This window comes from Hoplias malabaricus, chromosome 4 (genome assembly GCF_029633855.1).
Source record: "Hoplias malabaricus isolate fHopMal1 chromosome 4, fHopMal1.hap1, whole genome shotgun sequence".
NCBI lineage: Eukaryota > Metazoa > Chordata > Actinopteri > Characiformes > Erythrinidae > Hoplias > Hoplias malabaricus.
The window spans coordinates 48,985,088-49,011,096 of record NC_089803.1 but is presented as its reverse complement, the minus strand read 5'-3'; the positions used below and the strand labels follow the sequence as shown (position 1 = coordinate 49,011,096).

The following is a 26,009-nucleotide window of genomic DNA, read 5'->3' as shown; positions in this document are numbered from 1 at the left end:
CTACCTGCCAAATAGCTTCATGAAGCTCTGGAAGCCATCCTCTCCAAAGAAGTCAAAGGTTCCCTGGGAGCTGCCCAGATGTACCAACAGCAGAACCAGCAAACCTAGCAACAGCAATGGAACCAGCAGGTTCCAGCCAGATGCCAGGATGTTGTACCACTTGGCCTTATCCGAACACTCCTGAGCAGCACGCATGTCCCCCAGAGTCTTCTGGTCTCTGGCCTGTACAGAAAAACCATAAACACACACACACAAGAAGACTCAATGTAAATTCTAAAATTACTTCCTTTTTCAGACACTTATGGTCTACACAAGTGAACATTTAAACACAGCATATAACTTAGTCATAAATAAGGACTATTTGAATCAATATTTAAATTCATGTCATTAGTTAATTGCAGAAATTCATCAGTTGTTACATGTATTTTGTGTGAAATCTCTACTAAAAATTAAAGAATTTAAAGAAGACCAACATTTCTTGGGAGAATTATTTGAGTATCAGGAAAATACTTGTTTACCTAGAGTATTCTTTAGCATAATAAAAACAAATTCAGAATATGTATGTGTTAGTTTGCGTGTGTGTGTGTGTGTGTGTGTGTTTGTGTCTTTTAAGTTATATATACATCATAAATGTAAAAGTGCATTTGAGAGAAAGACACAGACAGACAGACTTTGAGACAGAAAGAGTAGGCAGTGTCTGCTGTACTCTCTGTAATCCTGAAGACTGTCTGTACTACTAATTACAGTACTCTAAATATAAACATGAGTTTCTTTAGTTTCTTTCATTTTATAACTTTTCATTCTCTCCTTCCTGTGTTTTTCACTGTTTCATTGTTTTCAACTTTTATGTTTCTGCTCTCCTCTCTCTCTGTTCTATTCCCATACTATTTACTCTTTGGCTTCTTTCTTTAACCCGCTCTGGACCAACTCGCTCTTTGTCTCAAAAGTAAAACTCATTCAATATTTGTTTTAAAATTGTGTGTTAATAGTGAGTCCCCCTTGCTACAGTAAAAGGTTCATTTTCTGAAAAGATTTATTTGTAATTTGGGTGAGGATTGGTTTGCACTCAGCCACAAGCCCATTCATGGACATATCACCCTAAAACATCAGATTTAATTCCATCACACCAGAGAACAAAAACCCACTGCAAAACAGTCCAATACTGGGATCGCTTTATACACATCTAGCCTGCAGTTTGCATTGGCATGGAGAAATTAACCTAATGTGCAGCTGTCACTGTGCCTCCAGTAGTTAGTTTAATAAATTACTGTGGATGCTGTAGAAGCAACAAATGCAAAACTGGGCATGTTTATACTAAATTGTGACATCTTAGATGAACTGAAAGCACTTATTTTTAGAGATTGGCCTACATTACTACAGAGAGAGAGAGAGAGAGAGAGAGAGAGAGAGAGAGAGAGAGAGAGAGAGCGCAAAGTAGAGGGTGTGGGGGGGTGGGCTCTGTTGCTTCTTACCTTGATGGAGTAGATGAGGGCCATGAAGCCCAGACAGCAAAAGTTGACGTATAGGGTGTTGCAGAGGGACCACACTAGGTAGTCATTGGGGGGCTTTTTTGCCACAGCACTCATGTTGACCACCGTGGAGCTAGCTGGCTTGCGAGCAGATTTGCAGTTTGTGAGAGGAGTGCAGTCGGTTGAGTAGCTGTATGTGGCGTTGTCCATCCTGCTGACCTCAGTATTGACTTGACTGTAGCCCCGAAATCCCTGAATCCAGCTTATATTCACAGCATGTAGGGGTGGAGAAAGAGCATGAGAGCGAGAGAGAGAGAGAGAGAGAGAGAGAGAGAGAGAGAGAGATGTTGGGGGGCAGGAGGGAGGGAGGGTGGTTGTCTAATTTGATGTGGTGGATATTGGAGAACAGGGCAGGCTACTGCTGCCCCTTCATTAAAAAAAAAAAACCACAGCCTCTCCCCCCACACACATGAAATTACAAATGCTCTGGAAATTTTAAAATAACCTGGAATTGAACTTAAATTCTTTACAAATATTAATCAAACACTCTAAAACTTGCAGTGGGGTTCACTATAGAAACATTAAAAATGTGTTGAACTGATACAGTTATGCTCGCAGTTCACATCATCACTGATGTACCAAGTACCATGTTCTGTGCAGCAGCTACATCTGGCTCCAAAGTATTAAAGTTATGCTGAAAGCAAGCTTTGTTATAAGCTTCAGCTGACAGTTGAAAAATGGTCAAATTTTCTTACGTCTGCATAGTAGTTGTTTACCAAGTTAATTTTTACGCCATTTTGACGTCTTATTTATGTAATTTAAATAACACGTTTCTTTAAAACCATACTTTAGCCATAATTTGTATTGTGTATTTAATATTTCACACCAGAAGTCTGTAGTCACAAGATCACATTTGAACATAAAGAATATCAAATATATAAGAATTAAAATTCATTTTTTACAATTCATATACCCTGTCATAATCATAGTAAATATGTGAATGTGCAGCACAAATACACAACATACACAGTGTGAGAACATTACTGTGTTTACTACTGCGGTAAGGTTAGTTTCATACAGCGCCCTCCATAATTACTGGCACCCCTGGTGTAGAAGTGTCCTTTGGCTTCTAATAAATTCTCTTTTTAAAAAATCACACATTAAGAAATAATTATGAAATCATGTGTGCCACAATTATTGGCGCCCCCTGGTGTTAGTATTTTGTACAACCTCCTTTTGCCAACAAGACAGCACTTAATCTTCTCCTATAACTCTTCAGAAGATGGGAGAATACAGAAAAGAGAGATCTTTGACCATTCCTCTTTGCACAACCTCTCTAAATCGTCCAGAGTCCTGGGTCTTCTCCTGTGCACTCTCCTCTTCAGCTCACCACAGGTTTTCTATTGGGTTGAGGTTTGGGCACGGAAGTGGCCATGAGAGGAGCTGGATTTTGTGCCTTGTGAACCATTTTTAAATAGATTTGGCCACATGTTTAGGGTCATTATCTTGCTGAAAGACCCAGTGTCGACCCATCTTCAGCTTCAGTGGCAGAGACCACCAGATTCTGATTCAAAAGGTCCTGATATTTCAAAGAGTTCATGATCCCATGTGTCCTTACAAGGTTCCCAGGTCCTTTGGAGGAGAAACAGGCCCACAGCATCACCAATCCTCCCCCAAACTTAACAGTGGACATGAGGTGTTTTTCTGCGTACTCATCCTTGGTGTTATGCCAGACCCACTTAGAGTGTCTGTTGTCAAAAAGCTCTATCTTGGTCACATCTGTCCAAAGCATACAGTCCCAGTTAAAATCCCAGCACCGCTGGCAAACTCTACCCGTTTACGCTGATGAGTATAACTCAGAAAAGTTTTTCTCCGTGCATGCCTCCCAAACAATATGGTATGTTGGTATGTAGATGGGGCCTGATGGTTGTTTGGGAGAACTTCATAACCCCAAGATGCTACCATTTGATTCAGTTCCCCTACAGTGAGCTTTGGAGAACTTTTTACTTCTCTTACCATTTTTCTCACTGTGCAGGATACACTTGCGTCCTCTTCCAGGCTTTGTCACAGTTTTGTCACAGTTCCAGATGTTTTAAACTTTTTGATGATTACTCTGACTGTAGATAAGGGCATCTGCAAGTGAGTGGCTATTTTCTTGTAGCCATTGCCTGATTTTTGAAGGTCAACACACATCTGCTTTACTTGAATAGTGTGTTCTCTTGTCTTAAGAGTGAGTAAGAGAAATAGGCCTCTGTGTAACGCCATATTTATTCCCCAGGGAAACAGGATGTGATGAATTACTAATTTAAGGTTCCTAGATACTTTGATCTAGATACTTTGATCCAGTTTATACACTACAGTAGAAATGACATAAATGGTTCAAATGCATTTATTTCCAAGAAATTGTTAAGGGTGCCAATAATTGTGGAACAGGACATTTTATGGGAAATAATAATTTAAATAATCAATTCTTAGTCAGGGTTTTTTTGTTTGTTTTTTTTTTTTTTTTGCTTGAGTTGAAGATTGCTTTTTTCAAAATTTTTTCAGAGTGAGATTATGCTTCTTATAACTTCATTATAACTAGGGGTGCCAATAATTATGGAGGGCACTGTATTCAACATTCACTTGAGATTTGGAATTCCACTTTTTTCACCAGTTACCAAATGTATATACCGGTACAGTTGCAGATTCCTGGTGTAACAAAAGAAGCCAAAAAGTTACATCCATAGTCTTTATTTACTAAACTGTACTTGCTGAGATTATATGGAGAGGAATTAGTGTCAAACTGAAAAGCAATCACTGCAATCCGCTTGTTAAATGTGAAGCCACGCGTGACGTTTTGCCGTTTCCGGGTCCAATCGGCCTAAGGTCTATGAAACCCCATTGGGCTCAAAACATGTTGGATTCTCTGTGTAACACATGTAATTTTGTGTTAACACTCCAAGATATTATAGAACGCCGTTGGGCTCTAAACGTGTGAACACATGCACATTAACACGTTATTAAAAAAATTGCGTATTAACACATAAAATTTTGTCGTGATAAGGTGACCAAAATTGACACGTTTACACGTTTTTCGCCAATGGGAGGCCTCAAATCCAGGCATACTTACATATTCATGATAGGATTTACATCACACCCTGTAGCTGTCAGGAATCACGGAGCGGACTGACTGAGGCGGACGCATTTGCTAAAACACGGTATATTTAATAAAGGAAAACAACAAAACAAAGAGACTTTAACAAAACAGTAGCTGACACGAAACATAAATCCTTTGTGAACGTAGTCCCTACGTTTCATCTGAATTATTCATAACATAGTGAGCTAAGCGCTGACCTATGGCTACGTTGAGCCCTACGTGAGCAGTGTGAAGACAGCAATACTAGTAAGCTGATTCCCATAGCAACTGGAAGTTTATTTTTCACAATAAAAAACTCTGGTGTTTAGTACCTTAAAATTTGTAAACATGCATATTATTATATATTTTCATTCATAACATGCTCTAAAGCGTTTCATAATTTTATAACAAACAAACATCACTATTCCCTCACACTATGTGTGTGACACATACTGAGGCGTAATTCATTCACATTGATAAATGATGTGCATTCTTTTAATAGCATACTGCTAAACAATACGGTGTCAATACAAACCTATAGTGAAATTAACTTTCTAGATCCTCCTCTTTCTGTAAACATGCATAATATGTTTAAAGATACATTAATTTACTCATGTGTTATTTAATTATGTGTATATACTTTTATATATATACGTTAAGAGAGGTTAAATCTCCTTTAAAATTAAATTGAACAAAAAAATCTGAATTAAAAAAGGGCTTTTTTCAGCAGTAAATTCAGTGGTGGTTGAAGTGAGGGGTTTATATATATATGTGTGTGTGGGGGGGGGGTGCGCTTTTAAACGTATTTATATATGTATAATGTTCATACAAAATCTCATAAAAAAACATTGTTCAGAACATTAAACACTGGAATTGTTTCCGTTATTTGGTAAGTTAAGGCTTTATGTTGTTTCAGCAATAACGCCATACACCAGTAGGTGGCAGTAAAGCATTATGATTCACGAAATACACAAACTTAACATGTTAACACGTTCATAACACGTTAACACGTAAATACTTTAGCGCGTTAACACTAAATTATACGCTACGTGTTAACACGAAGAATCCAACACGTTTAGAGACCAACGGCGTTCCATAAGATATTTACATGTTAACACGCTTTGAACATGTTAACATGATATTATTTTGCTTGTTGGATTTGTCCGCTGTGGGGAAATCATGATGTTGGTGAATCATGATGTTTTACTGTCACCTACTGGTGTATGGCGTTATTTCTGAAACAACATAAAGCCTTAACTTACCAAATAATGGAAAAATTCCATTGTTTATAATTCTGAACAATGTCTTGTAGGAGATTTTATATTGTTGAACATTTTCAAGCATAAAGCATACCTCACACACACACTGACACACGTGTGTGTGTGTGTGTGTGTGTGTGTGTGAAAGAGAGAGAGAGAGAGAGAGAGAGAGAGAGAGAGAGAGAGAGAGAGCTAGTGAGCTACAGCACCCTCCATAATTATTGGCACCCCTAGTTAAAATGTGTTAAAAGCCTTAAAATAAATTATTTTTTTATTGCAGAAGCATAATCTCACTCTGAAAAAGTTTTGAAAAAGTAACCTTCAACTCAAGCAAAAAAAAAAAGAAAAAAATTCTGACAAAGAAAATATTATTTCCCATAAAATGACCTGTTCCACAATTATTGGCACCCTTAACAATTTCTTGGAAATAAATGTATTTGAAACATTTATGTCATTTCTACTGTAGTGTATACAGTGGATCAAAGTATCTAGGAACCTTTAATTAGTAATTCATCACTTCCTGTTTCCCTGGGGTATGAATATGATGTTAAACAGAGGCCTATCTCTCTTACTCACTCTTAAACATGGGAAAGACAAGAGAACACACAATTGAAATAAGGCAGATGTATGTTGACCTTCATAGATCAGGCAATGGCTACAAGAAAATAGCCCCTCACCTGAAGATGCCCTGTACAGTCAGAGCAATCATCAAAAAGTTCAAAACATCTGGAACTGGGACAAACATCTAGAACTGTGACAAACATCTGGAACTGTGACAAAACTGTGACAAAGCCTGGAAGAGGACGCAAGTGAGAAGGATGGTAAGGGAAGTAAAAAGTTCTCCAAAGCTTACTTTAAGAAGATTGAATCAAATGGTAGCATCTTGGGGTTACGAGGTTCTTCCAAACAACCATCGGGCGCCATCTACATGCCAACAAGCTATTTGGAGGTATGCACGGAGAAACTTTTCTGAGTTATACTCATAAGCGTAAACGGGTGGAGTTTGCCAGCGGTGCTGGGATTGTAACTAGGACTGTGTGCTTTGGTCAGATGTGACCAAGATAGAGCTTTTTGACAACAAACACTCTAAGTGGGTCTGGTGTAACACCAAGGATGAGTATGCAGAAAAACACCTCATGTCCACTGTTAAGTTTGGGGGAGGATTGGTGATGCTGTGGGTCTGTTTCTCCTCCAAAGGACCTAGGAATTTTGCAAGGACACATGGGATCATTAACTCTTTGAATCAAGCTCCTCTCATGGCCATATCAGTCCCCAGACCTCAACCCAATAGAAAACATTTGGGGTGAGCTGAAGAGGAGAGTGCATAGGAGAAGACCCAGGGCTCTGGATGATTTAGAGAGGTTGTGTATAGAGGAATGGTTGAAGATCGGGATTACAGAACGCATCTTATCATGTACTTTCCAATCACTTACTGCATATCTTCACACATTTTATGGCATACATTCCCATGTTTTAAAGTGTATTTAACAGGTACTTACAGTGTACCTTCCCATAACTCCCTTACAATTCAGTGTATCTAAAATACATGTTTTTACGAGTACGTACGACATGTAATGCATCTTCTTGCATATTAAAGTGTATTTACAGTGTATATCTAAAATACTTACCTGCCCGCATATTTACATGTATGTCCCTGGCACTTATTGCATCTTCTCAGTGTTTTAAAGGAGGATTTAACTGGTACTTACCCTGTACCTTCCCATAACAAACAGATTACGATTTATATGAATCAATATACAATACTTATCTATTCCTACTGGTACTTTAACAACTGGGGACTTTGTTTTATGCTTTTATTCAGCAGACAAGCTTCACTCACATTCCAGGGGCTTATTATGTTTCTAATTTTCTTGTACTTCATTGCATGGTTCTGAATAATGTGACAAGTATTGGCTCCATACTTTTGAAATGTCCTCCCAGGGAGGGAGCGGGCTGGTTTATTTAGTTTCTCACAGTTCTCTGCTTTTTACACAGTAACTACAGTGAAACAACAGAGAGCGGGCTGGATTATTTAGTGGACAACTGTTATACCGATTTACTCTGTACATACACAAAAACTACAGGGAGTGAGTTTTACTTCTGTGTTGTTCAAGATTTGCTCTGCCATTGGACTGAAGACACTCACACATCATAGATGAGCATTTATTTTCCTTGTCTACAAAAAGTGCACAAAAGATGGTAAAACAATGTCAACAAATATCAATTTAAGATTTAATTGCACAAAACATACTCATTATATACATAGATGTTGGAGATATGTGGGTTAAGGTAATTTATGTTGACAATTAGAACATATAATACATTTTCAGGTCTAAAGTTAAGGACCAGGCCTTCTCTCAACACGGTGTTATTAAGATGAGTGGGGAAATGGCCTACTTCCCAACAGAAAGGCTATTGAAACTCCATCCTTTGGACAACTTTCTCAAATAAGCTTATTTATTTATTTATTTATTTATTTATTTATTCATTCATTCATTCACTGACTATGGTGAACTACATTATCTAGTCCACTCAGTGAAATACAAAATATAATTATTAGAAAAATAATAAGTCCCTGGAATGTGAGTGAAGCTGCCCGCTGAATAAAAACATAAAACAATGACTGTCATACACATAGAATGTACACCATAAATTACATGGTAAAATATCAGAAATTACACTTATAGTCCCCAATATTTAAGTACCAGAGCCTGTAAGTATTTGATATTTACCAATTCATATAAAGAATCCATAATTTATGTGAAGGTAATATGTTATATGAGGTAAATTTCCCTTAAAACGCCAGAATGTGCACCATAAAAATGCGAAGAGATGCACTGTAAGTGCCAGGGAACGTACTCTGTAAGTACCGGTAAATACACTTTAAATCACGAGAAAACACACCATAAAACGCGTGATTGTACATTGTAAGTTCTGGGTAAGTACATGTTAAGACGCTGGCTGTAACAACTGATTTATATCATATTAAAATATTTTATATTTGTTTTGTTTGTTTGTTTTTTACGTGTCCATGTGTTACAATTAAGACGATTTTGGCCCCAAATGCATGCCATAGTGTTCATACGTTTAGAGCCCAATGGCTTTCCATAATAGGACAATGTGGAATGCAATCCAATAAAACAATACACGAGGATTTGCATTTTAAAAATGACATGCAAGTGTCATTATTCCCCTTGCGCGAGTTCACGTTCGCGGATTAACACTTTTCTGACTGTTCCACACAAACACACTTTCCCGCGAATCGTATTCAGAACTGGAGTGCCTTGAAACTATTGTGAGAGATTATTTGTTTGAGACATTGCTCTCCCTCAGCCAGAGGGAGGGGAGGATAATCCACAACTCCTAAACAGAGAACGCGCATCTCATTGGCTGTCACTTTTATTAAGCCAATGAGCAGCCAGAGTTGGCAGGTCATTCACTGCTGCAGCCAATGGAGTCTCAGTCCCTCCTACAGGGGTTTGCTTTGCAAAGGCGCTGAAAGCAGCAGGTCAGAGCTGGGAACTTACAGCTGCTTTTAGACAGAACTAATGTTAGTGCCGTGTCCTGAAGAAACTACAGTTTATCTTGTAATAAAAATAAAGGTAGCTGGCTTCAAGAATCAAAGTAATTCTTTGTTCATAAATATCACATTAAATACACCCCTGGCACCCAGATACCATAGTCTATAACAAACCACGCCCTAAATTTAGTAGAGGATTGGGATTGGACAGTGATTGATTTTCAATTTTGGCACACATACAGCACTGCTGTCAGATGAAATACGATGCTTGTTTTGCATTTTGCTTTGGCATGTTCACACTAGAGGTGGGCGATTCCGGGAATTTTGGTATCAATACGATACCAAGTAAATACAGGGCCAGTATCGCCGATACCAATACCGATACCGCTAGTCTTCGCAGCATAACGGAGTAACAACAAAAGTGGGGTGTGGGGTTGCCCGTGCGCTACTCTTCGCAATGTGACAAAGTAACAACAAATCAAATAAAATCAAATCAAATTAATTTGTATAGCGCTTTTTACAACTGATGTTGTCACAAGGCAGCTTCACAGAATTCCAGTAAGACAGAGATTTGACATGAAATGTAAAAATCCCCAGGTGAGCAAGCAGGTGACAGTGGCAAGGAAAAACTCCCTCAGCTGAGGAAAAAACCTTGGGAGGAACAAGTTTACAAGGTGTAAACTATTCTCCTCTGGTCAATCTACTGGTAATAATAGTTAGGAGTCCATGAGAACTTCAGTGTAGGGGCAGCTTCAAGGCACTTGGTGGTTGCTGGAGTGTGGGCAGCTGGTCTGAAGCATGGAGGAGGATCTCGACAGTCATCCATCAGTGTCCAGACGGACAGGTGGGCGGTCGTTTACTCGGAAAAAGGTAAAGGGATGGAATTAGTTTTGAACTGTTTGGTGTTTGTAAAGCAGAAAATGTGAACACTTACAGAGTCTGGCTAATGACTCAGAAAGATCTGACTATGACAGCTTTAACTAAAAGGAGAGAACCAGAAGGACACATAGACGTGGGAGCATCCTGAAACACTGGCATCCCTCAGCTCCACCGTCAACAAACCTGAATGATCGCGTGAAGCGGCAGGACGACAGCACCAGCATCTCAGTGTACTATAATTCCCTGTGTCCATGGACCCCCCGGATCTGCCAACTTTATCTATGGGGGAGCATTAACTACCAAAAGATAAACTAAACAAATGAGTTTTTAGCCTAGATTTGAAGACTGTGACTGTGACAGCTGAGGCCTTCTGAATTCTGGAACTATTAAAAAGCCAGTATTCTTTGATCTGAGTATACGTGGAGGCTCATAATAGGCAATAGTATCTTGAAGGTATTCAGGAGAGAGCCCATCTAGAGCTTAATATGTTAGTAACAGAATTTTGTTATCGATGCAGAATTTTACAGGCAGCCAATGAAGTGATGATAGAACTGGGCTGATATGTTCAAATTTTCTAGTTTTAGTGAGGACCCTGGGTGCAGCATTTTGAACTAGTTGAAGTTTTCTTAAATTTCTGCTGGTCCATCCTGACAGTCGTGCGTTACAGTAGTCGAGCCTTGAAGTAATAAAGGCATGTACTAATATTTCTGCGTCCTGCAGGGATAAGGCGTGGGTTGAGTTTGTTGTCTAATATTCTCAATTCTATAATTAAAAAGTCCATAAAATCTTTACTGGTGAGAGTTGCTGGAAATAGTTGTTCAGAACCTGCTTGATTTTTTGTAGTTCTGGAAAACACACTAAACAGTACTCTAGGATTATTTTTATTATTGGAGATCAGCGAGGCCAGATATGCTGAGCAAACTTTTGTGAGGGCATTTCTATACTCTATAAGGCTGTCCTTCCAGGCAGAGTGGAACACTTCCAGCTTGGTTGATCGCCATTTCCGCTCTAGTTTCTGTGATGTTTGTTTTAAGGTTTTATCAATATACTATGGGGCGAGATTTTTCTGTCTTATAATTTTTCTTTTAAGTGGTGCCACATTTTCTAATGACAGGTATTTTCTAAGTAGTCAGTTAGTACATCTCGCTCCATTGGGCCTGATGGAGTGGAGTGGGAACTGGTGTTGATATTTCTGGGAGGTTTTCTATAAATTGTAGGGCGGTAGATGGTTTTATTATATGCTTTGTAGAATAGCGAGGGGACTTACATATTATAGCTAAGACATAGCTCATATGAAATTAGGTAATGGTCAGAGATTGCTGAGGATTGCGGTAAGATATTCATTTTGTCAATGTTAAGACCTAGTGTTAAAACTAAGTCTAAAGTGTGACTGCAGTAGTGTGTGTCACACCCTGTGTTTGTTTTCCTAGCCATGTGCTCATTTAGCACATGGCTCTGTTTATTCTTCCTGTCTCCACCCTAGTCCTGCCTTAGCTCCGCCCTCTCATCAGTCTCCTTTGTAGTCCTGCCCTCTCTTTATTGTCCTTATCAGTGCTCTGTGTATATATAGTCCCTTTGTTTCAGTGTTCCCTTGTCGGTTCTTGTGTGTGTAAATGTGTTTCTTTCACATTACCACCAGTTCACAGTTATGTTTCTGTCCGAGTTATGTTCCTCTGAGTTTTAGTTTGTTTTCTTGCCTCCCTGCTCCTGTTTGTTTTCTGTTTGTTGTGTGTTTGACTTGGTTTTGTATTAATAAATCTTCCTTGCATGTACGTCCACCTCCTCATCTTTCTTCAACTGTGACAGTGTGTAGGCCCTGTTACATTTTGAGTAATACCAATAGACACCAATAGGTAAATGCTTTTTTTAGTGGGTCATTTTCCTTCTCAAAATGGATATTGAAATCTCCTACAATTATAACTTTGTGATTGCACACAGCTAGGTTTGCAGCAAAATCACTGAATTCTTTCAGAAATTTTGAGTAAGGCCCTGGTGTTCTGTAAATTGTCAGGAATCGCGGAGGGAGGACTGACGGAGGCGGACGCACACGCTAAAACACATTGAACTTTATTAAAGCGAACTATAACAAAACAGAGACAGACTGACTTGGGCAAAAACAAAACAAGTAACAGATGAAACAGACAAGGAAACAAACCAAAACGAGGAATAACAGAAACAGACAGACTTGCTACAATGACGATGGAAACGACATGAAACGAATCTAAGACAGACAGACTTGGAAACCATGAAACGCAACAATACAAATGACTGACAAACAGGAAGTGACACAAGGGAACTTAAATACATGACACAGACAAGACACACCTGGAACAGATAACGAGGGGGACGGATTACCAATGAGACTGACGAGGACGGAGACACAAACAATAACAAACAGAGTCATGTGCCAAGAAAGCACATGGCGGGGAAAACAGACACGACAGGACAAGGGCGTGACATAAATGTTACATAATAAAAATGCATTCTTTTTTTGTGACCGGATTTGTAATAATAACTTAATTTAGTGCTGAATATTCATTTGGTTTAACCCACATTTCCGTGAGACAGAAAGCATCAAATTTATGATCACTTATGATACAATTTACGATGACTGCTTTTGAGTTTAGTGATCTTATGTTGAGTAACCCAAATTTTAGTTCTGAGGTGTTGCTGATATCATATGTGTATGATTTAATATTGATTAGGTTGCTGAAACAGGCTGATTTTGTTTTTCTACTTTTACATTTAATTCGGGGGAAAGACACAGTCTCAATACAGTTGAACCTAGGTGATGCTTCAAGGCAGTTCTCAGACAGTCTGTGCCTCTCTGTCTGCGGCCTGGTCCCGGCTCTGGATTGTCAGCAGCTGTTTACACTACCCTGCTGACTAACGAAAAGACTATGTGCTATGCTGCAAGAAAGTAAGGCAGCACCCTCCTGCATGGAGTGGATACAATCCTTACCAATAAGCCAGGTTTGCAACAAAAACAAAAGTGGAGGTGGGGTGTGGGGGGGCTGCCTTGCGCTGAGTCACACACAAACATTAGTTGGAGAGCAGCGGGAGAGAAAAAAATCTTAATATCATTCTTTTTACACGAGTATTGATCAATACCAATACCAGCGTTTGTATCGATATTATGAATATTTGGATCGATCCGCCCACCTCTAGTTCACAGTGCCACACAGTTAAATTCTGTCATTAAGCATTTTATTCTTTAAATGGAAATCAACACGTATTGTTTTTTTCTGGTAAGAAATAGAGTGTAATTAAATCAATGTAATGAATATTTGTTTTTCATTATGGCACGTTTGTGTTTTAATGTAATCTCACATGTATTGCATTTCATTGAGACATTGCATTTCAGTTAGGCATTTCAGTACTTCACGATGTAAAGCAATACATTTGTGTAATGATTACATTTCAAGGTAATGGTATCCAAACTCCTCACCTGGAGCGGGACTTGAACCCACAGCCCCAGGTCCCTGTGTGTCAGCGTACATGTGCCCATATTCAACATCTTATTCCTACTAAAGGGATATTTCTGTTGTTTTGAAGTGGGTATGTATGAGGTACTTATGCCTAGTCAGTGTATTACCAATAGTAGGCAATGTTTGGCCTTCTTCCAGATCACAGTCTTCTTCCAGTCTGCTCCTGTGAACTGAAAGACTGCTGAGCTCTGTCTACTATATGTATCACATCTACTTGTCAAATGTACCTCATACATACCCACTTCAAAACAACAGAAGTACATATATTAGATTAAAAATATGTTACCACCATGTTTTTTAAGTTGTCATAGCAGCTAGGTGCTTTTAAGTACGAGCTATAATACCTCAAATAGGGAAATATGCAAAAAAAATTGAAGAAGTATGTTAATACACACAGAATAAAGCATGGTAGATAAATACAATAAATTGGTGTAGATCATAACACAAAGGACATTAAAGGACACACTCAGTAAAACCAACATACACTGATGTATTCTTTGCTAATTTGAGCCTCTTACTAACATAGGAAAACATAGTTTTAGCTAACAATGCAATGGTAAGACTTTTATTTAACACACCTATACATGTCCTACATGCACAGGTATGATGTTATGTTTTTATAAGATTCTAATTCTCTCTTGTCAAAAACAGCTCACACTGGATTATAAAGATGTCGCTTTTGTTGCACTTGAAGCCGAAGTGGTTCTTTAAACATGGCCATGGGTTAATTTCCTTCCAGAGTGACTCAGAATTCGACTGGGTTTTGCACTCAGCTGGGTCTGCACCGATGACGGACTTGTCCGTCTCCATACCCAGCTAGCAAGACACATCTGGGCTGATTCTGGCTCAGGCTAGTTGCCGTCTCGGCGTGAATGCGCCACCCTGTATCTGGCCCAGTTCCGGCTGCATGTTGGCACTACACTGATCAGAGCATTTTATTAAACATTGCGTATTAATCGCATGTGGCCCACATCTAAAAATAAAAGTAACTGTCTTTAAAATGATGTAAAAAATGTTAAATAAACAGAATCATTTTTTTCACTTGTTAAATGCCATACAGTTATAGGTAAGCTAACCAGAAGGTGAAAACGGAAGGTGGCAGAAGCGAACCGCTGTAAAAACACAGAAGAAGAAGACGATAAAAATTTGTGCTCTTTTCTGTGACCGCGGTGCGCAAGCAGCTCTCACCGGCCTCAGGGAAGAGCTTCATCCCGTAAGTATTTCAATTTAAACGTATATTTTTGGATACATAATATTTTGGTATAGCCCAAATGTAGTCAACATCGTTAATGTTATGTACGTTATTTTATCAACTGCTATATGTTACATACGTAATATTGAACTGTTTTATTTTAATGACAAACTTTAGCTAACCTGTTTAACTCTAGCTAGCTCTTTTGTTCCCTCTGACATAAATATTTAAATGACATGACAATCGCTCATACATTAGTTATTTAATTTGAATAATTATGTGGTTTGATGGCATATTTTACAAGACAATGTGAGCATTTTTGTGGATTTTTATGTCACACAGAACCACATACAACAAATAAAACTGCTTAAGCACATTAGGATAAGAAGACAGTAAAGTAGCTTAAAATTCATTCTCAGTCTCAGGGCTGGTTTTTGGTGTAATGTAATGTTATAAATATGTAATTCCACATATAATAATTCTTTGTTAGGGAATAGCACTGATTTTGGGCTAGTGATTAATGGGTTGAAGGAGGTTATATTGAAAATGATATAAGCCTATTTACTGAGAGAAAAAAATAAACAAAAGCATGTGAAGTAGTTCATTTTTGGAGCTATTAAGTTAGTTAAATTTTTCAAAATTAATTATGAACATAAACTAATTCATTATATTTATGTAATTATGTAAAGATGGACTGCAGTAAGAAAACTAGTGGGGCAGTGAAAAATGCAGGTGGGCAGGGAGAAAAGCAGATAGAAGGTTAATTTAAGTTATTTAGGTGAGATCTATAGCATCAGTTGTAGCATAATCATTTGTTTAACCGTTTGTACTACAACCTGATAATCTTTTACATTTAATGTTCTTTAGTTCATGAATTTGCATGCATAAGCAGTTTATACTTTTTTGTGTAAAATATACTTTTAAAGAAAATATATTGAAGAGAACAGAACATGTACATAATCCCTATTTGTTTAATTATGAAGCTGAAATTCAACAAGGAGTACAACTGAGGTGACTACACTTGAGCATTCTTTCACTACACTACACATCCTGAAGATCTTTGTTGTCCAGACTGCCAGAGATGAGGATACGGCTGATACTTCCATCATTGTTGAGGGCAGTGCGGTATTGACAAAGTGTGACAACACAGCAGATCCTTGCAAATAAAATTAAATCAAATCAAATTTATTTGTATAGCGCCTTTTACAACTGACATTGTCACAAAGCAGCTTCACAGTTTCAGAACAGAACATTTAAATCAAAGCCCAATGCGAGCAAGCCGAGGGCGACAGTGGCAAGGAAAAACTCCCTCGAGGTTGGAGGAAGAAACCTTGGGAGGAACCAAGACTCACAAAGGGGACCCATCCTCCTCTGATCAAACTATAGATTGAATTTTAAATGATCACCAATGAAGTGTCATTATGCTACATAATAATAATAAGGTGAGCAGTCTGGTCTGGTCTGGGCCACAGGAGAATCCAGCAAACAATCTTCCATCAGTGGGCCACCATTTTCTCAGAAAACAGTAAAGGGAAGCAATTAGTTTAGTTGAGTGCAGCAGAGAATAAGAGCATGTGAATATTTTCATTAGTGTAGTGACGGATCTGACTGTAACAGACTGGGAGGAGGGAAACCAGAAGGAGCTCAGGTAAAGACATCCTTCCGCTCCAAATTGTGAGCACATCATCCGGGTTTACCCTGATTCTCCATGTCCATGAGTTCCTGAAACGACAACCTTAAACTAGACAGAGGTTAGTTGCCAAAGGCTAAACTGAACAAGTGTGTTTTGAGCCTAGACTTAAACAAAGTGACTGTGTCTGCGTCCCGAACACTAGCTGGAAGATTGTTCCAGAGCTGAGGGGCTTTGTAGGAGAAAGCTTTCCCCCCCCCGCTGAAGTCTTATGAATTCTGGGTACTAGTAAGAGGCCAGCGCCCTGAGATCTGAGTAATCTTGGTGGTTCATAGTGTGTGATGAGGTCTTGCAAGTATTCAGGGGAGAGACCGTGTAGGGATTTATACGTGAGTAAAAGAATTTTGTAATCAATACGGAATTTAACTGGAAGCCAGTGAAGGGCCGATAAGACTGGGCTGATATGATCAAATTTTCTAGTTTTAGTGAGGACCCTGGCTGCAGCATTTTGAATTAACTGGAGTTTACTCAAGTTTCTGCTGGAGCATCCTGATAAAAGTGCATTGCAATAATCTAATCTTGATGAAATAAAAGCGTGAACTAATTTTTCCGCATCTGGGAGGGATAAGGAGTTTCTTAACTTAGCGAGGTTCCAAAGATGTGGGAAAGCTGTTTTTGTAATGTTACCTATATGCTGATCAAATGATAGATCTGAATCAATTATAACACCAAGATTTTTAACTGATGAGCTCGGGAGAACAGGGAAGTCAAAATTATGTATTAAGTCTGGTACCTTATTTATAGCAGGTTTTGGACCTAGAAGGAGAACCTCGGTTTTGTCGCTGTTTAGCAGAAGGAAATTGTATGACATCCAATGCTTCACTTCTTTAACACAGTCCTCCATTTTCTTTAGTGTTGGTTTGTCATCTGGTTTGGCTGATATATATAACTGTGTGTCATCTGCATAACTGTGGAAGGTAATGCCATGCCTGCTAATAACTCTGCCCAGTGGCAGCATGTATAATATGAATAGTAAAGGTCCTAAAATGGAGCCTTGGGGAACTCCAAATCTCATTTTTGTATGAACAGAAGAAACATTATTTACTTTTACAAACTAATAGCGATCTGTGAGGTAAGACTTAAACCATGATAGGGCTGTTCAAGTTATTCCAACCATGTTTTTTTAATCTTTCTAGCAGAATAGTATGATCAATTGTATCGAAAGCTGCACTGAGGTCGAGTAGAACTAGCATGGATATGCAGCCTCGATCAGAGGCAAGAAAAAGGTTGTTTGTTATCTTAACTAAAGCCGTTTCGGTGCTATGGTGTGGCCTAAAACCAGATTGAAATTTTTCATATATGTTATTTTTATGCAAGTATGACCTAAGTTGTTGGGCCACAACTTTTTCTAATATCTTTGAAAGATTTGAAGGGAAGGTTAGAGATAGGTCTGTAATTGGATAGTAAACTAGGATCAAGATTCGGTTTCTTGATCAGGGGTTTAATAACTGCTAGTTTAAATGCTTTGGGTATGTGACCCAGTCTAAGGGACGAATTTATGATAGTTAAAAGGCGATTGATTATGACTGGTAATACTTCTTTAAATAGTTTTGTTGGTATTGCATCAAGTGTGCAGGTCGTACAATTTGATGAGTAGACGATTTTCTAGCTGTGGTATTGGGTCAAAGGACTCTAGTCTTTCTTCTATGTTTTGTTCTATATTATCCACACCAGATGACAGACAGGCTGGATTTAGTAATATGGTATTTATTGTTTGTCTAATATTTTCAATCTTATTGTTAAAAAAGTCCATAAAAGCATTGCTGGTGTGAATGGCTGGGATCTGTGTATCAGTAGCTGCCTGATAGTTTGTAAGTTTAGAGATTACATTAAAGAGTGCTCTAGGATTGTCTTTATTATTTTCAATCAGTGAGGACAGATGTGCTGAACGTGCATTGACAAGTGCCCTTCTATATTCGATAAGGCTGTCTTTTCAGGCACAGTGAAATACTTCCAGTTTAGTCAACTGCCATTTCCGCTCTAATTTCCTTACTGAACATTTTAGGGTGAGTGTTTCTTCATTATACCAGGGAGCAAGTTTTTTCTGTCGTAGCTTTTTACGCTTAAGTGGTGCTACACTATCTAAAGTTGATCGAAGTGTGTTTCCTAAGTAGTCCGTTAGTCTGTCCAGCTCCAGTGGATCTGCTGCACTACTGACTGAGGTCAATATATCAGTGATGTTTTCAGTAAATTTAGGTGATGTAGATGAGGTTAGTGAGCGCTTTTAATGTGGGCATGTACATTTTTTTATATCTAAACTCAGTTCATATGAAATTAAGTAGTGGTCTGAGACTGTGGAAGACTGAGGGAGAATATTTAGGTTTTTTATGTTCATGCCCAGTGTCAAAACCAAGTCTAGTGTGTGATTACAATAATGAGTAGGACCTGATTCATTTTGTGTGAAACCAACAGAATCTATGATTGATGTGAACGCCTTTTTTAGGGGATCATCACTTTTCTCAAAATGAATGTTAAAGTCTTCTACAATTATTAACTTATCACAGGACACTGCTAAATTAGCAGCTAGTTCACCAAATTCTTTTATAAATTCTGAATAGGGCCCTGGTGGTCTATAAATGTTTAATAAGGAGATTGTGTTCTTATTTGTGGCGGGGTTAATTATGTTAATGTACATAATTTCAAAGGAAGTAAATTTGTAACCATGTTTTTGGTTAATAATTAAATTATTCTTGTAAATTTTACATAATTTTACAAAACTGTTGTTGGAACTGATGTATGTCATGAATCTGAGCCTAAGTGTCAAATGTGTAATTCCAAAAGGCCAAAAAGAATAAAACAGTACTTGGAGAGCTGGACAAATATCAGAACAAACCGGAAGATAAGTCAAGAGGGGAAAAAGGCTCAGAATACAATCATTGGATTGACACAATATTTCGCAAGGAGCATCTGCAAACAAAGATATATATATACAGAGGCTTACAGGCGGCAATGATTAGTATTTGGCAAACTAGAGTACTGATAGGCTGAATATCGGAACTCCTGGGTCATATGATCTCTCAGGGAGTTCTGGGAAATGGAGTCTCTGGAGGCAGGAACAACTAAATGCTCAGCCATGTTTAAAGGAGGTGTGACAGTTCTGAAGAACAGAAATAGAAAGGTGCTTGTGAATTCAGGTGTACTGAACTTCAAGATCTCTTTTAGATGACTAGTTATAGGTAGGCTTATTCAATTGAATTGAATGGTTTTGCTCATAAAAATAGAAAACAACATAACATATTAAAGAATACTGCTTTTTTTCATCCTTGAATCAACAAAGAGGAGGAGGGCAAGAGAATTTATGGATCCGGATCAAGCAAGACAAATATAATTTGGGATAAATACTCTGATTTTAATATACACTGGTTTTAAGTTTTAGTAAAAATAGATCTTTTGAAGTTTTAGGGTTTTCTTAATTAGAAGTCCTAATATGGCATTTAATTATGTTTTGGAAGATGGTAGAAGCAGTCATCAAAGGCAATCCAAAGGCCAAAGAAATGTTCATGGAGTAAGACAAAAATAAGAATAAGAATAAGAAAAAAGCACAGATGCAAAACATAAACAAATGGTGCATCCTGAATGCATATATGATTGAAACACATGAGAAAGACATTCAAGTGAATTTGAATAATTAATAAATTAAACTTCCACATAAAATGGTAATGTCTTTTAAAGGAGGATTCCACCATTAAATGCTCTAATTATGTACTGGGAATTGTGACCCAAGATCCATACTCTGATAATGGATATGTAAGTTAATGTTAATTTTTTGCTGAATACCCAGACTGCTGTGTCTCAGTAATCAGCATTTATCTGTTTCTTAATAATAATAAAAATAATAAAAACATGTGTTTCTTGGCTGTGATTGGTTTGTGCTCAAAACAGGAACACTACTATGATCATGTGGGTCACACCGACTACTTGGCATGGAGGATTAAGACGGTTCAGCACAATACATCTGTTGGCTCTCTGAGTCATTAAATGCCTACTCATCAGGATAGTTCAAAATGCAGACGGAAAGCTCTGCCAAGTGGTGAACAGTTGTTTGGTGAGTCCAGGGAGGCTTTATCTACAATGAGGTCTGTGGTCAAAGAAAGAATAAGAGCATCTGTCCAGTATAGGCAGAAAATGGTTCATGATAAGGATGCACAGCTCTATCACACAGCTCATGTGTCCTGGAGGTGTTTTTGCTTTGCGATTAGTGGGACTTATTCATGAAACATTTGTTAAAAAATCATGAGCAAACTGTTCATAATATAGGAAGAAATGGACTTTCCCCAGAACTTTCTGCCAGATTCATGAACACTGTGTAAACACCAGATTTTTTAGTAGAATGTGTGTATGTTAGTGAATACCAAATGTTCGCAAACTTGGAGGGTGTGCACAATTCTTTGCAATTAACATCCCATTACCATAAGCCTCGCCCATGAATTTCAAATAACCGCTTTATAAGGAAGTGCTCGGACTTAGGAGCCACAGCAAAAAGCCTTAAAAATCTCTACAGAAAACAACAAAAAAAATGTTCTGAACCTAAATCAATTTTACTGAAATACATTCAAATCTGCACTTTTTCAGATTTGTTCTATGTATACTTTTGCTCACTTATGGGAACGTATAGTGAGGCATTAGATGGATTATGCTGTCCAAATACTGAGTTACATAGTACTGTGCAAAAATTTTTACAACATAAAAGCATCCCAAATATCACTGCCACCATCTGAATTTGCTCTGAATAATCTGTAAAATGTGCAGGGTGTCCCAACAAACCAGGACTGACAACCACTTTAGAGGTTAGAACAAGAGATATAATTTAATTTTTTCTTTTCTAATGCCATTTAGTTTACAATCAGTGGTCTAATGATGTAATGGTACTAGCAGAAATAATTCTCAAGGAGAAAATGTTTATATCATCACTGCATGAAAAGCTCTACTTACACTGGCTTTTAATATGTTATCAATTTCTAACTCACTTTCTACCTTCCTTGAGAGAATTGAAACAAGACAGCTCTTCCTCCTCTGCATTGGTGAGCAAAAGAACAAAATCTTATAGTTTTACATCATCATCGACAAGAAGGCTGGTGTTTGCTCGTCAACCAGTTGTAAGCAACTTGGCTTGTTTTTGCACTCTGTGTAACCATAATTAAAGCTCTGTATTCTTATTTCCTTGTTTTTGAAAATGGATTTGAGAGAATGGGCAGTCTGATTATACATGATCATCCAGAGTTCAAAAAAATCTTTAGTATAACAATACATTACGTGCATGATTTCATACTAGCTAGTGCTGGCACATTGTACTTTGATGAGCACTTTAATGGGTACTGTATTGAAGAGAGAGATTCACCCTCGAATTTTCTGTTATCTGTATAGATCAGCTTACTTACTTACTTACTGTGGGAGGAAACCGGAGCACCTGAAGGAAACCCACGCGGACACGGGGAGAACACACCAACTCCTCACAGACAGTCATCCGTAGCGGGAATCGAAACCACAACTTCCAGGCCCCTGGAGCTGTGTGACTGCGACACTACCTGCTGCACCACCATGCCGCCCAACTATATTACAGTGTTAAAATTTCAACACTTAGGTTCAGGTCATGCGTCTCACAGCTCACTTTCAGCGCTTTTCAATCACAAACTATTTTTAGGGCCACCCTTATTCAAAGGCCCTTAGTATCGTACTAACTTTCCCCCTTACGAAATGAAATTCAAAAGAGACGCAACATGGGCTTTCTTTGGGCAGCGTCACATTCTGAGAGCTACTCACAAAAGGCCAATGAGTAAATCTCTAGTGATCCAATGTGGGCTGCCCACAAGGGGCCAATGCCATGGGGCCAACTCTGAACTAATGAGCAAATTTGGCTATAACAACCCTTCAAAGTGGAGCACCTAGACAAACACAAAATATACATAAAAATTGAAGAGTTAGTCTAAAAGACAAGTCCCTAAATGAAATTTTAAATGAGTAATTTACAACTTCATGGACATTTTCATGTAAACATAAGAAATGAAAATGTTAACGGCAGTGACTGTGTAATATGAATGATATGTTGTATTTAGTAATCCAGAATTGATCATCTAAGAATGCAATCAGTGCCAAGTGTAAAAGTTTAAATCTGTTATCAAAATTAGGTGTGGTTTTAGAGAATAGTGAACCCCCACTTTGAATTTAATAGTAATTTACTTGACAGTTCCCAGTTATTAACACACATTAGTTTTATCTCTTCAATTCTTGATTTTGTGTACAGTCGTACTTCACAGTTTATACATTTGATGACAAATACTGCTGTAGATGTATGAAAGCACAATTGTTAATGTTTTTGTTTCATTGAATTAGAGTTTACACACTATGTATGTTATATAAATTATGGGTAATTTAATAAAAGAACAGTTTTACATGCAACCTGATTCTATCCTTTTCTTTGCACCTGAAAGAAGGGCTGGCAGGGAGGATGGGATGAGTATGAAATTAAGACAAGTGGTCTCACTTGTCACAAAGCCCAATATGGAAAAACACGAGCAGGAGAGACTAAAAACAGAACTAAACAGGAACAAACAGGAAACAGCTGTGAACCGGTGTAGACATAAGTAAAACACTGAGAAATAGAAAGAACATCTACACACATCTACCTGTTCAGGAGAAATTTAGCAAGCTCTGGCTCTGTTCTGTAGTGTTTCTGCTTCTAAACTGCCTCCACTTTTCAAACACAAGGCCAATATTTCCTCTCATTATGTTTGTTTGTAGACCTGGCAGCGGTGGCTTTGGAATGTAAAATAATCGGACTTTTTCCACAATCATAGATGATTTAAATGATCTTTTTTTTTTTTGAAGATCAGCGTGACTGGCGCCCCATCCAGAGTTTCTTCCTGTGTGAACATAGATAAGCGGTTGTGCTTTAGCATGTGCATTTTGTGCTAGAGAACTGCTGCGGCGGAGCAATAATTAACCAAACATCCATAAAATGTCACACAAGTGTCAATAGTGAACGCAGTGAGATAAACATGCCGTTGACACAAATGTGTTGTATCCGTTTAAAATGATGTATCACTGAACAACGTGTGTACACACGCGTGCTTTTCAGCGCATGCGCATGACATATCCGAGAACAACCCAAAACGGAGAGGCAACACAACTCTTTCATTTCCGGAGAAACAAAATAAAGTCCTGGTTGTTTACGTGGTGCTAAATTTGAGAAGGGAAATGTCGAACTATTCGAGGGTGATTCACCACGCTACAAGTGTCTTGTGCGGCCAAAAAGGCGCCATGGAGCTAGCTCAGCTGCACAAGAAGGTTTATCAGCGCATAGACATCAGCGACAGGGACTTCTGGTACATCGTGAAGAAGTGTCCGCGTTTCGTCGTGGTCCAGAGCAGAGAGGCAATGGACAGCAGAGCGGCGGGATGTGTTATTGTCGCCAAAACGTCCCTACGCCTTTGTCAGAACTATGCCAAGCAACTGTGCTTCGGCTGCCAGGACCTGCACCTCTGCAAATACTTCGTCTACGGAAACTGCAGATATGGAAAAGGACGGTAAGAGCTAATGGCAGAAGAAAACAGGCTTACATTACATTATGAAACGGAAGTTGGCGTGTTGCTGTGAAGCATCACCGTTAAACAAATCAGACAATTTAAAATTTGGGACAAAACTTAGTGTCTGCTTCAGCTTTGTCCGCTTGAGATAATCTAACGTTGCTTTAACGTTAGCTTAAAATAACTTGTAGAACATACACGAATACATAAAAACCTCACATGAAAGTTGGCATGATTTTGTTTTTAAATACAGTGTAGTAAAATGTTATTTTTCTGTCTAGAATGGTCTGCATGCTCTTACAGTCGCCATCAGTGAGTTAGTGAGATATTGACGCCTTGGCTTTGTTGACAGAAACAATCACTAAACCTGAAGATTAAATGCGAGTTAATAAGAAACAAGGTGATTGGTCTGAAATAATTCGAGTGGGTGTGGCTGTTTTTGTGATTGAGAGAATAAATACAAGTGTTAAGAATTGAAATCTAACAGACCGTTTACAATCAGAAAGTAGTTTATTTAACCTAGTCACACAGAGAGTTTATTAAGGTAGTTAATAAGCATAAGATAATCACCCTAAGTTTCTGCAAGCTTAGTTTCCTTGACAGAGTGCCAGTCCATCGCAGGGCATCACACACTCACAGTTATGGACTCTTTAGCAGGCCTGGGTGGAATTTCCATGTTCTCCCCGTGTCTGCATGGGTTTGCTCCCACAGTCCAAAAACATGGAGGTTAGGTGAGTTGGCTTTTCTAATAACTGTCCTGGTGTGTGAATGAATAAGTGTGTATGTGAATGAATGTCTGTTTGTGTGAGTGAATGTGTGTGTGCTCAGATATGGATTGGCACTCTATCCTGGGTGAAATCGTACTGCTTGATGCAGTCCTCCAGGTGGACGGTCGTTCCTGGTCAAGAGTACGCTGTGCACGTTTGGTTGCCACTTCTCGCCAGTGTGAGTGTGGATTGAGTGTTCTGAGCAGTGTGGATTGTAAAGTGTCCTTGGGTGTTTAGAAAGGCACTATATAAGTGATAGATAGGCCTGTCCACTTAGCAAGGTGTTTTTGGACATGTGGGAGAAAACAGGAGCATCCAGAAGAAATCCATACAGACACAGGCAACATCCCAAAGTCATCACATAGGCCCCCTTAAAACTATAACTCTGGGGCCCTGGTGCTATGTGAAAGCAACACATGCAAATTTGGGTGGCTTGTGGATAATTAAATGCAGCAGGACAAGAAAAATCTCCAATTCATTGGGGCTACATAGTTTTTGAAAATTAAGTTCTTTTAGTGACCCTCAGCTGTGGTAAAAGGCTTTAATTTAAAAACAAACAAAAAAAAATCAGTATTGCTATTGGCACCATTTTTAATTGGCGACTCTCTCTTGGAGTTCATAGATTTTAAAGGTATTTGAGGATTCCTCTCTGGCGTGATTTGTCATTGAACTAAGAAATGTTACTCTGGAAAGTTGCTTTTAATTTGTGATTTTGGTGCGGTCTCCTTTCAGAGTGCATCTGATTGGTAGTCAGAGAGAGCCCAGTCAGTAGGAAATATATTCAGAGTATGCAAGAGGATTATTTATAGGACTCTATACAGGGTTTCCCCCAGAAAATTGTGTTACCTTTGTTGACCAGGTGGGTGGGTGGGGGGTATTCTTGTTTGTGACCGGGTGGTGATGGACAACAGGGCAAAAACCTTGTAACTGCCTCCACACGCGCTCTCGTTGGGAATCAGTGTTCAGGAAACGAACCAAGTCATCATTCGGTGTTATAAAAATCCACTGATATTTTGTGAATCATGTGTTGTGTTGTTTGGACGCTCTGAGGACTTCACACGATGGGATGAGTGTAGAGTCGACTCATTGAGTGAATCGGTTCAT

General features: G+C 38.5%; 2 protein-coding genes across 2 annotated transcripts in view; one reads left to right on the top strand and one right to left on the bottom strand.

The window, feature by feature from the left end:
- On the bottom strand, window positions 1–25,864 carry ifitm5 (interferon induced transmembrane protein 5). Its single transcript, XM_066669474.1, has 3 exons — window positions 25,752–25,864; window positions 1,473–1,731; window positions 1–222 (listed from the first exon to the last, which is right to left on the bottom strand). The coding sequence occupies exons 2-3, from the start codon at window positions 1,677–1,679 to the stop codon at window positions 1–3; spliced, it is 429 nt and encodes a 142-aa protein (XP_066525571.1). The 5' UTR covers window positions 1,680–1,731; window positions 25,752–25,864.
- parp12b (poly (ADP-ribose) polymerase family, member 12b) overlaps window positions 23,726–26,009 on the top strand; it is a 45,899-nt gene continuing 43,615 nt past the window's right edge. Inside the window, exon 1 of the mRNA XM_066669473.1 lies at window positions 23,726–24,138. Coding sequence (XP_066525570.1) covers window positions 23,810–24,138 — 329 coding nt within the window. The 5' untranslated portion in view covers window positions 23,726–23,809. The remainder of the gene's footprint in view (window positions 24,139–26,009) is intronic.

Coding starts and splice junctions, on each gene's coding strand:
- ifitm5 (XM_066669474.1), bottom strand. CDS start 1,679: ATGGACAACGCCACATACAGCTACTCAACCGACTGCACTCCTCTCACA. Junction 223..1,472: donor CCCTCATCTACTCCATCAAG/GTAAGAAGCAAC, acceptor TTTTCTGTACAG/GCCAGAGACCAGAAGACTCT.